Source organism: Cynoglossus semilaevis, chromosome 15 (genome assembly GCF_000523025.1).
Source record: "Cynoglossus semilaevis isolate Cse_v1.0 chromosome 15, Cse_v1.0, whole genome shotgun sequence".
NCBI lineage: Eukaryota > Metazoa > Chordata > Actinopteri > Pleuronectiformes > Cynoglossidae > Cynoglossus > Cynoglossus semilaevis.
Genome location: NC_024321.1, coordinates 5,085,629 through 5,104,398, shown reverse-complemented (window position 1 = coordinate 5,104,398; position 18,770 = coordinate 5,085,629). Strand labels below are relative to the sequence as shown.

Below are 18,770 nucleotides of genomic sequence, written 5' to 3'. Positions count from 1 at the left end.
TTCAGACGCAGTGATAGGAATGTTCATTAAATTCAAAGTGGAGCAGCGTAGACGCCATGTTCAGATGCAGTCCACAGATTTCATGAGCGGTGTGTTGGACTCGGAGTTTGAAACCATGAAGTGGAACTTAGAGATCTTGGAAAATTTGTTACACGCTGCACCTGAGGAGGGAAGAGAGACAACAGTGAAGACACGGAGGACTAAAACACTCCCACAGCTGGAGCTAATAAAAGAGGTGTGTGCAGCTGCTGTTTATTTGTCAAACATTATTTATTTTGATATAGGTTTCAAAAAGAATTCTGTTCTTGATGAGCTGTTTAAAAAGTGCAACAGTTAACGCACCATTCGTTTGCCACGGGTGGAAAGTAGCTAATTACATTTACTCGTGTTACTGTATTTTTTTTGTTTACTCATACTTTTCAAAGTACTTAATAAAAACTGTAATTTGACTTATGCTAAAGTATGTATTGTTTTAAGTATTGTAGTTTGGTACATTTTAAATCACATGCATTACCAAGTAAAAAAAAGTTAAATTAATATTTATTTTCTATCTTCGCAGGACAGGTGACACGTGGACAATGATATAGATGAGTATAATATCCCTATCAACTAGTTTGATCTTATCAAGGAAGATTTATAGCTGTATATCAACCGCTGCAGACGGAAACACCTGTGAACATCTGGGAGTCAAAGCTGCTCAGATTCAAACGTTGTCAAATGCACTTGGAGCTAAACAGATGTTGGAGATCTTTATGAGCAGCTGTGTGAGTTGTTAACTGTGGTTAACAATCCACTGGTCATAAACACCATTAACTACACTCACTGTCTTCTTATCAGTAAATTTACACAGCTCTTGTCGTGTGTTACGTCTCTCATTGTGTCACTTAGAAAAACCCAAAACACCTGATTAAGAAGCTAGTCTGTTCATCTGGACTCTTTGGCTTGCATACTAATAGTAAAATAAAGCACTAGCTCTGAGTATCCAGAGGGTACTGGATTGCAGAGTAACTAAAATTAGGTAGTCAGGGACTACAGGAGGTCCTTGGTTTACGACCTCCTTGACCTTTGGCGTTTCGTGGTTAGCAATATGTTGTCAAATGCGCTAAAAGCAGAAAACAGCTTTGTTTACATTCACAGATGTTACATCATATATTGGATTGTGCTATGTTTGCTTCATTTTGTTTATTTGGTTTTTTTTTTTTGGGGGGAGGGGACATTTTGCATGATCTCCAACAGAAATCGAGGACCAGCTGTAGTTGACTCTTCACAGTAAGTTCCTTCGCCATTTTACCTTAACCTTTAGCTAATTTACCTCTAAATTTATGCGATATTTGAAAAAAAAAAAATCCCTGGGAAATGGCAACTGCAGCCATAAATCTCAGGTATTCTACTATTAGCATCAACTGACAAGGGTCATGTTTTATACAGTTAATTTGCTCTAAGTACAGTTCAGTGCTGCCCTTTTTTCTTCACCCCCAGGCGGTTGTTGAAATGACACAGGTCGATGATTATAATTGGAGTTTGTGGCATGTTTTTAACCACTGTGTGTTCTTGACACAATCTTGATGAAAGCCATTGAGGTAACCTGGTTTGTTAATGCTCTTGGTTTAGATTAGACTGTAAACAGATAATGAAAACACTGGCGTCAGTAGCTGTGGTAATAATGACAGTCATTAGAGCTGGAATCACCTGTGCTTCAGTCCATAAACAGTGTCTTTTAAAGAGTCAAGTCAGGCCGAATGTGAGTTGTTGTTAAACACATTCACACTTAGCCTGGTGCGACTCTGCAAACAGCATCCTTTTAATGTCTTGATCTCATTATTTTTTCAACTAAGTGTAGATAAAAACTGAAAAGGTTACCTCAGGATGTTTCTGATGGAGGTAAGGCAGGAGACCAGATGCTGCATTAGCTGCAGCTGTTGTCATGAGAACTAAAACATCAGTGGGTAGGAAAGGGTAGAGCTGGAGACTAAGTGGATGGAATGTCCTTAAGAGGAAGTTCAGTTAGTGTACTCTTTAATACAGTGGGCTTGTTTTTAAAAATGTTCCAAAATGATTTCATATAAATTATTCATTTAATTCCCCTCTCTTTCTAAAAACCAATAGGAAGGAGAACAGCAGCAGCAATTGAATTATAGATAATAACAAAAAATATGTTTTGTGCTTTGTTTTTGGTCAAATTCAAGGACTTATAATTTTCAACCAGGACTGATTTGGCTATATGACTTTAGTTTCTATTTGGCTAACTTTTAGCTATTGCATACCATACTATACAAATATACTGTATATGCACATTTCTATTTTTCTAAGCATAAACAGTCCTCTATGTGTAGCACATTTAAACTTGTTCAGCTGTTTTGGCCAACTTTAGCTGTCTTTGGTCCAGTTATGGGCAGTTTTATTTATGTGAAACTTAAATCACTTTTAGTGAAGGTAACACCCTTGTTTGTGTTTTGGCATCGTTCACAACGTGCTAATGATTTTTAGATCAATTCATTCTAACTATGAGCATTCACTCAGTTTAAGCTATGTTAGCTGCATTCCTTGTTGTATTCATTTTAACATTTAATTGTTCAGGTTCAATTCTTGAAGATGAGTTACTTAGCATTCAATTAATTTTGGACCAAACACTGGTTATTACATTGTTATTAAATGTAAATCCACTGCCTTAAGCACCTACACACATATATAAGGTACTAGGCACAAATATTTTCCATATTTATATATTTATATTTCATGTTTGGCTATTAGCTTTTATGATCATTCAGCCTTATCAGTTTCAACTTGTCCCATCGCCACGGCGATTTCCAGACAGTGATTTTGGCAGCGTTTTCTCACCTTGTGCCACCATTAATGATTATGAAACAAAGGCCAACAAATTGACTGATGTCAGACAAATACACTTAAAGATGACAGGTGTTGGACGGGGAGCAGTGGAGTTGTCTTTGTGAAAACTCAGCACTCACCATAATGTCCTGTCGTGTTAGCACAGATGATGGCTCCAAAGAACTCCTTGTGATGCTTCTTGATTCTGGAAATTGCCGTCTTGCAGGCTGACGAGGGATCGGCGCCATTTCTCATCAGTTCTACAGCCAAGTAACTGTTGGCAGGTTTATACAAGAGGGAGATGTTAGTGTGACGAGGATGATGGTGAGGATGTGATCCTGAACATCACAGGGCAAGATTTGGATTCTGTCAAAAATGACTAAGTGTAGTTCATGTCACAGCACGACTTTGTGACACTGCAGTTGTTGATACACAAGGGATTAAACCTTATGTAAAAAGCCTGATACAATTACTATTCTGAAGTTTTATTAAAGACAATCTGAGCAATAGTTGGTGCAGTATTGGCCACCTACAGTATCTGATCAGGGATTCTAAAATAACCTCCAGTCTCTCTTTTTCAACCTCACATTCCCAGAGTCTGCATGAACTAACAAACCCCGATTGTTCCAGGAAAGTGACTCGGGAGCCATGACTGATTCCGACATCCCTCAGGTGTTGCTGTGAATGTGAAAGTGAGTGAAATTTAAAAGAACTGTATGTGTGTTCAACAAAGTACCGCAGGATAAATAAAGCTAAAAAAAAAAAAATCTGCCATATCCTCGCACCTGAATACAAACAGCAGCTTTGGAGAATTCTTACCTCTTGTGGGATGTACTGTACAAATGACAGTTTGGGGGCAACCCAGACCATTTCTGGTTTTATAAGACTAGTGTTGCTCATGCAGCCCAGAGCTCACAGTAGATATTGGCACTTTGAAATGTCCAAAAGTCAATACTTTGAGGAAAAAAAGTATATAATTAAATAATTTTTGTTGTTGAAGATGATAGAAGCAGTTTGCTAGATTCGAGACTGTGGTCTTTGACCATCCAATCAAATGACTCAACTTGCCAACGTAACTGCACGCCTGCTAGAAGTGTTGCTAACTGTGATCTGATTGGTTAGAGAAACAACATCATTACCATTTACTTTTAGACTTCAGGCAGATTTATTTCACCTTGGCAACAGATGATGGGTTAAACAGGATTGAATAAAAATGGATGAGAACACAATATTATGTATTATTTTTATAAATATTCATAGTAAATATACGTATTTAAAATACGTCACTGATTCTGATACAGAGAAGACTTTAGTAGCCTTGACTCTGGCTACTGACAGTTATTCAGTTCTTTTGGAAGAACGTAACCTTGGTCCAAAATGAGTCGAAATTCACCCTAAGTGTGTAAGAAGTATAAACACAAATTCAGTTTGTTGTTTTTTTTTTTGGTAGCCTCTCTATTAACCTTTTTTTCCTAAATGTTTTTTCTTTGTAGCCAAGGATTTTTATATTTCAGACATTCCATCATAATACAAGATGGAATTTAAACTTTTCTTCTACATTCGGATTTGCAGTAAGAAAACCTGAGACACAATGGAACACATTTTCTGACATTCTTTTCAACATAAAAAATAAATAAATAAAGCACTTTCATATTAAAAAAGGAACATTTTCTGTCAAAAATTCATTAAAAAATGTTTTCGCACTTTCCTGTTTTAAATATCACATTTGATGGTTGTGAGCAATTTAAAGTCCACGCAGTGGATCTGACCAGCATAAAAGGTTGAAAAACATCTATAATAGACTTTTGAGTGCAGATTTTCTACGGTTTTAGGTTGAAGTAGATTGGGTACCTTGGGAGGAAACGCATCATTATATCTCCATCTCCAGTGGCTGCAGCAGCACCAACTGTGCTGTCAGCATAAGCCCCTGATCCAGGGATAGGAGAGTCTCCGACACGACTGAAAGAAAGGAAATCAAAGTGTTCAGACAAAGACCTGAGCCACAAATAATTCCCAAAAATCTAAAATTGAAAATACACAAGTCTATGACGCAGTAACCCCTTAATCTTCATACCCTGGGACCTTGTGCGTCATTCCATTGGTTGATGTACCAGCAGCGACGTGGCCGTGCTGATCAATAGCGATCATCCCTATGGCAAAATTAGGAAAATAGTGATAAACCTTAGGCATCGAGGAAGTGAGGTCATAGCTAAAATCTGAACAACAGTTTCACGAGTCTTTCTCTGACTGCAAGGGGGTGCTACAAACACATAGTTGAGCTCCATGGTTAAAAAGTGATACAGTTTAGGCCTCTGACGATATACTGTCCCACAAATTATTGCAGATAAATGATAATATTGTCAGTATGTTAATATATCATAATAATGCCTTTCAAATCCAATACATTTTATTTCTCATGAGTATTTTTCAGATTCTCACATCTCTGATGGTACCTGAACGCCCGTAATAAATAATAAAGCCAACCACACTTATGGTGAGACACACACTATTTTTTACTGTTACTGTTACTGTTATGCCTTAGTTAGTGTTGACGGTCTGGACGAAAGCTCTGCATCTCGAGGTGTAGTATTTTTCCCCAGCTGTGAAAACAGTGTCTGGTGGTTATGTTTTAGGCGAAAATGAAAGTTTGTTGTGTTGCCACCACTTTCGAACAACGAGGAAAACACAGGCATGGACATAGCAATTTATCAAGGACAGCGGAATTATCATCATTTCTATTTATCATGCGATCAATGGATTTATTGATTATTGTTAAAAAATAATAAAAAAAATAATCATTCTTAAAAAATAAGTTAAAATTCTCTCAAATGTTAACAGACATTTTTTAATTTGATGTGGAGAAGCATTGAATTTTAAAGATGGTTCGGTTATAGAACAATAGTGCCCCCGTTGTAGTAAGTAGGTAATCGGTGCATGCAGGTCAGGTAGTTAAACTCTCCCTTTAACAAACAGACAATGTCAAAGCCTCCAAATTGTTCCTTATGGGCAGGTTGCCGTCTGTTCTCTTCCTCGTCACTGTCATCGCCGCTTCTCTCTTAATTACTAAACTTCTAATGCGCCCCAGGAAAGGTGACTTTCTGGATTTCATTGTTAACTGATGATACCCACCGATGGTGTCATGGGAGAGGATATCAGTGCTCTGTGCCCTCCTCTTCTCATTCACCACCGCCGTGGGCTTGTAGGGCCCACAGAACTTGGAAGGATCTGGAAATACATTCTTTGAACAGCAAAGAAAACATTATTACTGTCTCTAATGATATGATCCTGGGCTTAAAATGTTGCGAGGCAAAAAAAGGAAAAAATATAGTTTAGTTTAGTAATATAGTAATAGTTTACTTTCACAATCAGCTGCCGTGGATTGCCTTAAATGCTTAAATGATTCCAGTCTCATCAGACAATGATTCTAATAGAAAACAAGGCGACATGGTGGGTTTCCGTGGAAACACAATGATATCTGTCTATTCATTTCACTTTAACTTTTTTTTTTAATTTAACAACCATATATCACAGTTTAAACATTTTGGGTTGACATTTGTCATTGTTTACGGGTTTAGGTCTGAAGTTTTGTAACTGCTGTTCAACTAAATGCGATTAGCTTTACTTTCTTACATAGTGTTGACTAAAGAAGGGTTTTCTGGGCCCGACCTCTACTAGATTCAGGGCACCATCCCATGGTCAAGGTCTAGTAGTTGGCTCGTGGTCACAACGGTTCCAGTCACATGTAGGGAGGGTTTAAAGACCTTGTACTTGCTGTCTGCAGTCTTTTGATTTGAAATGTCCTATAACATCTGCCCACTGACATGCTCAATTATTCTATCAAAAACATCCCCATTCAAATTCCTCCTACTGCTGAAAGTGTGTTCTTTAGTTGGCCATAAAAGACTTTCTTTATTATCCAGACACAGACAGCACACTGTATATTTCTTCTGACTTGACTTTGATTAAGGGTCAGCACAAAGCAGCAGATGTGAATATGGAGAGTCCAATGTAGTTGGACAAAATGCTCATTTTATCTCTCCGCCTCGAGGCATCTCTCGTCATGGCCTGAATCCAACTTGTCAAACCGCACGCAGGTGTGAATGGTTTATTCAGCATCTTCAGCTTCTTTTGAAGTAAAATGTAAAAAAAGTAGGAAGTCAAATCCTAAAATCCAGACTAGAGGATGACAGAACTTACATTTTTCTCATTAATCAGTGTCTATCAGCAGTGTGTAGTATTGCAGTACTAGTGATTATAATTGATCGTAATGTAAATCTGCCGGTAGATGTATGTGTTTCACATCTGTTTTTATATGTGACTATTCCCAATGATGAAAATATTTATATGGAAATATAAAACCAAAAAATGCAAATATGCATATTTTATTCATGGAGTTGGTGATTTTCAGTCATTACTGTGCATATTTGCAGTGGTTTGTAGAATGGTCTAGTGTTGCTTTCAAAACTTGATCGAGAATCCTCACGATCATTTTGACAATTGTCAGTCAGCTGGTCAGCTGTAGACTTATTTACTGCCCTGCCCTCAGTGAGGCTGGTCTGACTAGCCTCCTACAGTCTGTACAAATAATAACGTGTAATGATTGTCTATGAGAGCGACGTTAACGGATTGTGGAAAATATTAAATATACTGGATAAACGCATCAAGTTTGACAGCCTGACTCGACAAACTAAAGCAAAGATCCTCTTGCGTGTCCTGTTGTAACTGTCTCAGGGTTATCCTCCCCACAGTGTTTTTGTCAAGGCATCCGTCAACCAGATTTGGGCTCAACTAGTCTGTTTCATGAAAGAGCAACAGTGAATAATTTATCACCAAGTCTGCAGCGGTTCACTTTATGAAGGCGAAGGTAAAAACAGCTTGAAAACAGTCTCTTTAGTTATAAATAAAACAGGTAGAGTTGCCCTTCTGTGACCTTAGCAGAAATCTGCAACTTTTTAGACAATAAGAGAATTGTTTAAATCATACCTTTCAAAAACTGCCTTCAACAAAACCTAACTGTATTTACTGTTCAACAGTGTTAAAGATTAGCAATTGTTGTTGGAGGTTTTCACTCCTTTGGCTATTATGATAGGTAAAAATATATTAAATTGAACAACATATGTTATTTTTAAAGACTGTACTACGAAAGTAAAGAGCTTTAGCAGAAGTCAACAACAAACTAGACCAAATTTACAATACAAATAATTGCCCAGTAATCAAAGTAATTCTTCTGGACCCTTCAAACTTCTGGCTGGTCACCTTTAATAACATTGTGACTTTTTGTTCAACCTTATTTCACTGAGGTATTTTAGTTTTGCTGCTACATCTCTAAAGTAAAAACTTATGTTAAAATGTAATACTGTGTTGAGCTGCTGCTGAAAAGTTTAAGGGGTGAGTTTTGCTGGACGACACAGCAGGTCACTGAATTGTACACAACGGACACTGACAAATACATACCTTTCGGTAATTGGGTTGGCAGTTGTTACTCAACCACTGTGAGAATATATTCATGGATTTGTTGGTGGTCAGGTCCTCTGCAGTGAAGCCCATGTTTTCAGCAAAGAGAGAAGCTGTGGGAAGAGAAGAAATGTTTTCAGGACATAGATGTTCTCTCCACTCCTCACTGACCTTGGGTTAAAAGATGGACAAAAGGTCACAAACAAAGAACAGGGACTGAAAGCAATCTAATCTCCTGTGGGAAAGCAAGTCCTGTTCTGCCACTGTTTTCAACATCACTGACCTTACCATTCGGCAGAGTGATGGTTCAATTTGGTCCAACGAATTCAATTCATTTGAGCCATTTTGACATATGGGCCAAAATATTAGATTTTGACGCAATCACTTTATTTATTTATTTTTTCATCTTTTTTTTGGAGGTGTCATTCTCATCTCTCTCTTCGAGTTGATTTAAACATTTTGCCTTACATTCCTGGCAAAGTAAAGTAATTTAGACAGGCTGTACTGTAGCTACATCTCTGTTCGACTTGTAGGGTCTGTTGCCATTATTTTATATGGAAAACACAAGCAGACGTGTGCAGTTCATCCTCAACTGTACCGAATCTATATGGTAAAAAATCAATTTCTCTTTGCAGTGAGTTCCACACAGGATCCTTTGATGGACAGGTCAATCATGTTCCCTTTAAAATAAACCCTGTACCTTCATCCAGACAAAACTGTCCAATCAGCTGGTGAGTGACAGAAGACACATGCTCCAGACTGGGAACTTTTAATGAGTAGCTATTTTAAGGCTAGTTCCTGGGTCATCTTTAGCAAAGTTGGTGTTATGTGTCAGTCAGCTAGCTACTGTATATGCGCATTGTAGCAATTCTGCTACATTTGTGGTAAATGTTCTAGAATGTACTATGTCTAGTTACTACGCTGTGACTTCGTTATACATATATAAGTTTGGGGTTTTTTTGTCTTTTGTCTATCCTTGTATTCATTGCTTGCTGTATTTTGGTTCCTTTCGTTATTACATAATTATCAATCTTGAGATGACTAACTTGGCTTTTTTATTTAATATTGTTTCCCATCAATTCTGCATTAATTTATAGAAAGATATTTAAACGATGTCCTGCTCATTTTTACTTTATTCCATGTATTTTTGGGTAGGTATCCTTAAGTTGACTTACCCAGGAATCCTCATTAAATGTAGCTAATCCTGTGTCATTTAGATTTCCAGTCCTTTATCTCTATTATTCCTGACTATTTGTTGCTTACTGTTTTTCCCTGCAAAGTTGCTTTCTTAGTAATTAATTTGTTATCATGAAACTTTATTATCAAGTCAATACTGTTAAAAACATGAATGCATGTCAATATTTAAGGATATGCAGTTGAAAGGAAAGCCTGAACCAACACCATACACCTCCTAGGGGCCATCTCAGGAACTTAGGAAGCATTTAGACTCAAATCCCTGGCTAATTCTGACCTAGGATGTATTTTTCATCTCCCCTTTTTTGACACTAATCAGGCAGCGCTTCTTCTGTGAAGAAAATGTTCTTCTTCAAACCACAGTATGTGTTTGAAGTTTGTTTTTCTTGTCAGAATACATCTATAAATTCACTGAATCTGCGGCAACTTCACAAACCTCTCAGAAGCTCCACAGGTTTTTTGTTTTTTTTTTCTTGGTGACAGCAGCACGACCCTCTGTGTTAACGCCACATGTTGTTGACGCCTTTGTGTTGACAAGACATGTCATGGGCCTTCGCACTGGTTTTATTCTTTGGCAAGCAATTTGGAAAAAATAACGGGCAGTGCATTTTAGTGTTAAGTAATGGGAGTAGTTCAAAATCAATGTGAAAGATCTGTGGGGGAGAGAAAGTGCTGCTTTTTAATGGATTTCCCAGGGTTTAAGAAAAAAACGACACACATGTACTTTACTAACATAAAAAATATCACAAGATTTATTTTCTCTTTTTTTTTTTTTTTTTTAAATCAATGTCTATCTGGGGTTCCTGACCCAGAGGACACCAGCAGGCACTTTGTATCTGCCCCAGGGATGGTGGCCCAGAGTTTTAATGCAACCTGCTGCAGCTCCTACTTGTTTTGGTGACTTTCTGCCTTTAGTGCTTTTGGTTTTCACAAACTTTATGCTCCACCTTTTACCTCTAAAAGCTCTTTGGTTGCTATCTTTAGAAGTGAGTGATGAAATGTCATGTCAATGATTTTTTTTCATGTGTTTGGTCGATTTGGAGCTCACACAATGCTCTTGTACACCTCTGCATTCAACCCTGCTTCCCCCATCAACAGTGGAACTATCACAAAAAATACCTTTTCCATTAGCAGCCAAACATGCCTGAGCTAAAAGAGAACTGTGTTTGACAGATGAGATGGTAGCTCAGGGTCGTGGTCTTTCACCTTCTTAATCCTCTTTTCGCAACTTTGTTCCAGAACTTTTACTCCTTTCTTTCTGTTTGTTTATTATTGCTTTAATTTTTTTTTTCGATAGCGAATTCTTTTTGACATAAAGCATTCGCATTTCCTTTAGATCATTCAGACCTATATGTTTTTTTTTCCAGAGTCAAAAAGTCACCACTTAAAATTTGGAACTACACAGTGAGGACAAAGATGTTCACTCCGTCCTCTAGAGGACGTATATTATTAAATTAATAACCAACTAGTTCTTATAGTTTACAGTTTTATAGAACATTCGAGAATAAAGTTAAGACTGAGACCAAAAAATATGCATTCATCTAGAAATGTTGCTCATAGTTAAATAGATTAGATTTTCTTTTTGTTTTGTAATTTAGTACTATTGTTTTCAGAATCTTACCTTATTGTAACTTAAACAACACAATTCTTACAGGAGTCTCAGGAGAACAATCGAAGTGCTTACAGGTTAGATGTATGAACATGTGCTGCGAGTATAAACTGTACATTCTCTTCTCTGGCTCTTGGCTCTTACACGTACTTTCTATTTATGCCTAGGACAGTATCCTGTACTGTGACGCAGGCATTCATCAGTAAGTACTTAAGCGGGTGATCTGGGTATTCAAGCTCGTTCAAGTGCTGGAAAATAAAAACACACACATCATGGGGTTGTCTTAAAGGCTTTGGTCCTTATGTGACAGCTGCTTGATGATGATAACATTATTGCTCTTTCTATACAGAGGCTCCAAAGTTCTTGGATAACAGATACTTGCATATACTTTCGGTGCGCGGAGACTGTGTTTCCTGCCACGTTGAAAATCCTCCCTGCGTTCGTAAATCTATATGTACCTGACTCTCCCACCAGCAGCGTGTGATCCGTTCGCTCCATCACGGCCCTCGCTACTCCAATGGCGTTTTTGATTCTCCTCAGGTCCGCGACTGCACCCACCTCCAGTGTGTCCCTGTCCACAGAAAAGACACTGAGATTACACATTCCTGCAGCAGCTGCTGCCGAGTTTATGTCCACAACAATATTTTTTGGACAGAAAAACAACAACATCGGCTCCAGCAGCTACGTCAACCTTTATCCAATCAAAGCTTCCTTTACCTTGAACAGACAACTAACAAATAAAGTAGCTCTATGTACATTTAAATAATTAAACAAAAACAAAAAAAAGGAGGTGACGGTGGTTCAGGTTTTGACAGCAGGTCATCTCAGAAACTGTGGCCATTACTGATAAATAAATCCAGCCGAGTAATAATTAGGAGAAAAAAAGCAAACGTCTTTTTATTTGGCACGAGGACCAGAAACTGTTCAAGCTTAGCTGAGGATTTAGCTAAAAAGTAACCCAAAATAGCTACGAATAGACTAAAGGATAGCTGAGCTAAGCTGTACAGTAGGGAAATACTACAATACTGACAAAATATAAAATACCTAAAGTTTAAAAAAAAAAAAACGAAACAATTAGGCTGATTTTTTTATGCAAAAATAAAAACAAAATATAAAAAAACATCTACTAGTTATTTTAATTTATAGTTTAAAAGTATGTGGAAGTAGACGATGCCCTGTATTTGTACAAATTACTCATCAGTCTTCGACACTTAGTAAACAATTAGCTGTGAACACTGATGCACTATATGTAGCCATTAATTCTTCAAGTAAACTTTCTAGACATCCAGCCTGTGATGGTGACAAACTAATTAGTCTAATGAATCAAACTCATAAGATGTCACTCAGGTCATTGTTATGAGCAAGATTTAATCATTAGCTTAGCTTACAGACACAATAAGACGCTTTAGGTAGGACGCAAAGACATAGAAACGCTCTGTAATTATTCTGCGCCTTATGACCTTCAAGTGAAACATCTCTCGTGTTTCTTTTGTCTGTGTCAGACTGCTTTTAAATCATACTTGTTATCTTGTTTCTGAAGCTGCAGGTCGTCGTGACGAGGCCACAGGATTGTTTTATATTGATTCATGTTTCTAATCTGAAGCATTAATCCATCACGATGAACTAAAGCCTCCACAATTGCTTCAGGGTTGAGTCATTCCTTTCTCCCTCCCCTGCAGTCAAGAATCAAAAATTGAGCATCATTTTAGAAAGTTTTAACAAACTGTGTGTGTGCTTGGCAGGGATGTTGGAGTAAATTGGATGAAATTGTGCAGTTGTTTTGTTGGACTACAGCAGGTGTCTCCAACTTCCTGGCCCGCAAACGTCCTAAATTCTAGGTTAAAGGTTTAAGGTTGAATACTGCTCTGCATGTTGTTGTTGTAGCGTCAGGAAAATATGATTAAAAAGGTTTCATACTGTGAGCCCAAAATTATTAAAAATACTCATGTCTGCATTTTGTAAATTAAAAGTAGAAGTACTGTCGAGAGCCTGGCCAATAAGAAAGTGACAGATTGTTTAATTAGATTATTTAAATGCTTTAAATACAGAAGGTCCTCAGTTTACGACGTCCTTGAAAAAAAATTTCTGCGACTACCCTGGAAATCCAACACAAAGATCAATGCTAGGAAAAATTAAAAATTTTGAAATAAATGAATATATACAGTATATATATATATATATATATATATATATATATATATATATTGATTTCTTAACCCCTGCTATGCCTGCCTCTGTTAGGGCAGTTAAATGCTGCATCAAACCCGTCCTTGACGTCTGACCCGTCTGTTGTAAAACGTCGACCGTGCAGTACAGTCAAGTCAGACGGAGCAATATCTTCCCAGGAATCTGTTATCGGATTTCATGGAAATGCACATCTGTTGTGACGAACTGTCTCCAATATTCCATACTGTGTTCATTATGCCCCACAACTCCCATCCCTTATACAGAGTACAGTGTGAGGAGGGGGAGAGACCGATCCTCTATATGACATATTCATAGTCTATACAACCACAAAAGTCAATTTCCCTGCAAGATGCAGAAGGAAGCATCTTACAGAGTAATAACACTTTGTTTCCACTGTCAGCTGATATTTGAAATGACGCAAAAATATGTCTGCGTGTGTATAAATGTTGTGTTGTGTTGTGTTAACGGCCTCTGTAATTCCAAAGTCTTCAGATCCTAATGAGACTTTTAATTAGCACTTTATTAAAAAAGAGCTCACTACAAAGGTCAACCAGTTAATCCCGGAAATGTTAAAGATGCATAGATAGACGCTGAACCGATTGTCGTTCCCTCAGTGAAGTGAGATTTTCTTTGTCATTTAATTACACAAAGGTCATTTAGGAATTGTATAAGATGTGACATTTATATTTGAAATTCCCTGCTTTTTTTTTTAAACTTTGTTTTTCTGTCTTTATTGTTGAACTTTTTTGCTTCTTTGTCTTTATCTACAGTAAAGGTGCATTTTGTGAAAGGCGTATTTACCCGTTCATGATCATGGCATCCAGCGTGGTTTCTCCTTTCTCATCTGGGCTGCCTCCGTAGCCCACACTGCCGTCACACTGCTCAGCTTCACAGCGGGTGCATCCCTGCTCCACGGCATCCAACACTGATCCACCGGACTGCAGGACTTGCCAGGCTACATGAGGACAAAAGGACGGGAGGAAAAAAAAGTTGAGTCAAATGTTGTGTTTTATTTCATGCGCAGAAGAGTCTGTTTGTTCTTGAGGCTGGACAGAGCTGTCACCTTTAAACCACAGGGTTGTGGGTTTGATTCCAGAGTGCACAAAAGTCTACAGTGTAGCACATCTACCATTATGTTGACTTTACATAATGACAGAACCTGTACTTTTAGGTACTTTAAGTGTTTATCACAGCTATTAAAAAAGCTATGTGTTCAAGTGAACACCTGAACTTTACCCGTTGTTATTACACCTCTGCTCTACTGTGCATGGTAAGAGCACTTTAGTCAGCATAGGTTATCATCAGAACCTTATGTCTCTGTCTGAAAAAGGCACCTAATGCATAAACACATTTGACAACAACTGTTGTCCAGAAAACTTAATATTGAAAAGGAAGTGAAGACTCTCCAAAATAACCCATTCTCTTCTGAATGGATTTACCAGTTGTGTGAAAGATTTTCCATACCATTATTGTACTGCTGTAAACCAAACTGCAGACACATCCAGTGTGAACTATATTTGACAAACTGGGCACTCGGTCTGCAAATTCTGGAGCTGCATCAAAACTGAGTGCAGCCTGTTAAATTAAAGTCAAGATCAGGCACTGATCTACTGTTGGCTCTTCAGCTATCTTACATCTGCAGTAACAGAGACCGGCTCAAATGATTTTGTGCCAATGGCTGAGAATGTGTCTGCGCTGCCTTAGTTTCACATTCAGCCTTTTATTAACCCTTTGCTGTCATTTTGTTTTCCTAGAGGATGCTGGTGGCAAGATGGAAGTACCCTGAGGGGGGGCAGATCCAACCCCGTCTTATAAGACATAGGTCTTATGTTGCCTATGTGTGCTTCAAGTGTTGAGGTTGGGAAATAAAATAAAAAATGTAAAGGAACCCATGCACACATGGGAAGAACATGGGAACTTCATCCAGAAGAACTCTCTCTGAACTGGATATTAAATGGTGGTGTCATGCAGCCAACAGTGTTTGGTAATGTTTCTACAACAAGTTTCAATCTTCACCTGTTTTATTTTATAACTTTTTATATTGTATAACTTGCTAAAAGCAGTGATTTTGTACTTGGCTATTAATAATTTCACATGTTTTATGAAATGTCCACTTTGGTGAATTTCTAATAGTGAGTGGGAGCCAACAAGCATTTGGTCATTGATCTCTGCTGATCCCCCAACTGCCCATGGGGGATCAGAATACCAACTGCTATCACTGTCACCAGATTGCCACTAAATCATCTGACCACTGCTTTGTTCAGCGGGATGCTGCCAGAAAATCCTGTTCTTATCAGTGAAGATTCCCCATTTGAAATTCCACAGTCATTGGTAAACACTCTTTTCTCTGCATGTGTTATTTTCTAAGCTAAACTCCACAGTACAGTGCTCCTTATTTAAAAAAAAAAAAGAAAAGCAGCAGCTGAGTGGAAGGGTAGATCAGCATGCGGCCACTAAATCCACCTGCAGAACAGACAGCTGGGTGTATTTTTCATTTTCACAGATGCCTTAGGTAAAAAGATGTGACAGCCATCTGATAAATTAAAGGACATCCATCTTCCCAATCTTTAAACTCACGTAAATCACTAACAGGTTTGATCTATAGCCTTTGAGATCTTCGGGAAACATGGTTCGTACCCATATTTCCGTCCCTCAAGTGTGTTTTTTGAGTTATGCACCTTGTAGAAAAACCACTTGGCTGCAAAGCTGAAATATTTTCAGTTTCAATTTCAACAAGTCCAATGTGTCGCCCTGAAGGGAATCAAATGGAGAGAGGGCAGAGCTGGCGGTGGCAGTTATGAGCTGAGAGGTTCCTGCCAATTTTCTATCGGCATTTGAGACTTGATGGGCTTACGGTTAAGCTGCGCTGGAATCTTGAGTGCAGGAGAAAAAAAAATCTTTATAAATAAATACATATACAATGTATTCATGCATGCATACATACATATATATATATACATACATATATACAGTATATGTATGTTAGGGATGTATGTACACTATGTCTACATGCATTTTTTATCTATATATACATATACCGTATGTGTACATATGCATATATACAGTATATAAAAGGCTAAATCCTTGCCTTTTCTGAGTTTTCTCTCAATTATTCATAGCCACACACACACAGACAAACTCCCAGACTCTGCTCGCCTGATGCATTTCTTGGAATGTATTTGTCAGACTGACTGTTATTTTCATTAGAAATGATTCTATTAACTTGGAACAGTGACAATATTTTCCCAAAACCAAATCACATTTTTTTAGGCCCCGGACATGCAGGAATACTAATGAAACCGAGCCAAACAAATCAACATTGATGAGAGCAGGTCCATATTACGTGCTTGCAAATGTTCCCATCAGTGCCACATTGTGTGTACACAGTACATGCATTTCCGTTTAAATATACAAGACATTGCATGTTACTCAAGCAAATGCAGATTTTTGAAGATCAGTGTAGAGCCATGCTGTAGTTTTTTTTAGGGACTTCGGCCGCTCTTTTCTCCAGTAGATCCCTACTTAGGACTTGTCGGATAATCACGTCACTAATAAACAAATGTCATAAGCTGTAGTATCTTTTTATAATGTTGGTTCACTTGGACATTTTCAATGGGGAAAGAGAGAGAGAGTAACCTGAGAGCAATGGGTCAATGTTAGTCGTGTTGAAGCAGCTGCAGCCATAAAACAGTGGCATATTCAGTGAGTTATTCTTAATTTATTTAATTAACTTGAGCCAACATGATGTTATTCTTTAACTGGAGTTAATAAATATAGCAGAATTCTAAATATTGAGGTTTTACATTTAAATTGATCAAAATGTGTTTTACTACTAACAACAAGAACATGCATTTTTAGGTTTTCTTTTGTTGTTACCTGCACACATCATGTAAAGTCATTGTGCTGCTGGAGAATTTTACAAAATATTAATTGGACAATTTCTGTAAAAGACAAGACAGTCAACAGAGCCGAAGGTCAACACAATCCTCCTATATTTGTCCCCAACGACAGCTCAATTTTATTGACACTTCTGCAGGTTATTCTACATTTTCAGGGTTTTTACAACTTGAGAAGATGTCTAACAGAGAATGATAACTACTTTACTGGTCTTTACTGACCGAATGGTTTAAACCTTCAAATACTTTTACTTCATACTTCTCAGCACCTTTATCTTTTATCAGTATTTTTTTATGTATTCCTGCTTTAACAGGGACAGTTTGCATTCATATTCAAGTTAAAACATTTTAGAAAGTTATTTCATATTTTAACTTCTAAGTGCAGAAACTACCTTGAAAAAGTTTTACAATGTAAAAAATGTCCAATTTGGATTCTTCTCACCCAAAATAAAAGTCTCAAGGAATTTAATTAATTGTGTCAATGTTTCCCTAACTCCTAAACCCTTGAAACAGATACAGTCTAGTAATGCTGATCTTGCACAATGCAATAATGTTTTACAAAAATGTCTCCCTTGGAATAACTTTTAAGTAAATCAATTTTTACTGCGGTCATAATAAGACCTGTTTTACAGCCTGTAGGCTGATTGTCACTCTTGACATTACAATAAAAAGTGTTTAAACTGCTTTATTGCATTATTCGTGGTTTATGTCAGTTATAATGTGACATTTTTATGAGACAGTATCCCAGTAATGTAAATGTCAAGCAAACAAAAAAAACAAAACAGGAATGACAGGAATAAAAGTAAAAACTTTGGGGCCACAATACAAAGACAATGAACTGTTTCTGTTTGGTTGGTTTGACCCAGTGCCACCTTAAGGAACACTCACTCTGACAGGTTAAAGTGTGAGAAAAAATACTCTAAATAAATTGCTCTTCTCTTACCCACAGCTGACGCGTTTATAAAAGGCCACGTGTTGATGACCAGCGGAAGAGTCGCAGGAGAAGTTGGGAGCAGGAACATTAAAGTGCAAAGGAGGACCGGTGCAAACAGTTTTACTGTCATCGCTGGGTTTCTAACAGTGCTCTAATGCAAAGAACGGCTATTTCTACAAAAATAATTGCCTCTATCAGCGCAGGATCTCAATCCAACAACCTTCAGACAGAACAGGTAAATGCACTCTAAAATTCACGGTCTTCGATCGTTCAGTTTCTACACGTTTCACTGTTTATGTCCGCAGTTTGCAGAGATGGACCGTTTCAATAATGCCTTCTACTTCCTTGTTGTGTCACGTGTTAAAGGGAGCGTGTCTTCATTTAAAGGGACAGTAACCGGAATTATTTGGAGGACACGTTGAAGGGAAAATTAATATTTATTTTAAAATTTTCTTAACAAGCTCCAACCTTTCCCTGTAGATGGTGCTATTAGACACCTAGAATTACGTTTTTCATTTATTTAAGTTTAGATGTACGACGTTAATTTTTATAAAAAGAAATACGAATTTCTTTATAAGATAGTCCATTGTTTTGCATGAGATTGTCAAGTTTCCTCAAAAATAGTTATAAACTTTAACTAACTAGTACATCCCCAATGAGCCACTTCCTT

At 37.6% G+C, this 18,770-nt stretch overlaps 1 protein-coding gene and 1 long non-coding RNA gene across 2 annotated transcripts; one reads left to right on the top strand and one right to left on the bottom strand.

Moving 5' to 3' along the window:
* Position 1: 1 nt before the first annotated feature.
* On the bottom strand, positions 2–18,466 carry aga (aspartylglucosaminidase). Its single transcript, XM_008326607.3, has 9 exons — positions 18,110–18,466; positions 14,072–14,225; positions 11,542–11,654; positions 8,281–8,393; positions 5,956–6,064; positions 4,901–4,976; positions 4,678–4,785; positions 2,967–3,100; positions 2–161 (listed from the first exon to the last, which is right to left on the bottom strand). Exons 1-9 carry the CDS (start codon positions 18,228–18,230, stop codon positions 61–63), a joined length of 1,029 nt encoding a protein of 342 aa, XP_008324829.1. The 5' UTR covers positions 18,231–18,466; the 3' UTR covers positions 2–60.
* LOC112488155 (uncharacterized) lies at positions 3,056–17,943 on the top strand. The gene is made up of 3 exons (XR_003051943.1): positions 3,056–3,518; positions 14,041–14,259; positions 15,025–17,943. It is a non-coding gene; the product is annotated as an uncharacterized LOC112488155 (long non-coding RNA).
* Positions 18,467–18,770: the final 304 nt, after the last annotated feature.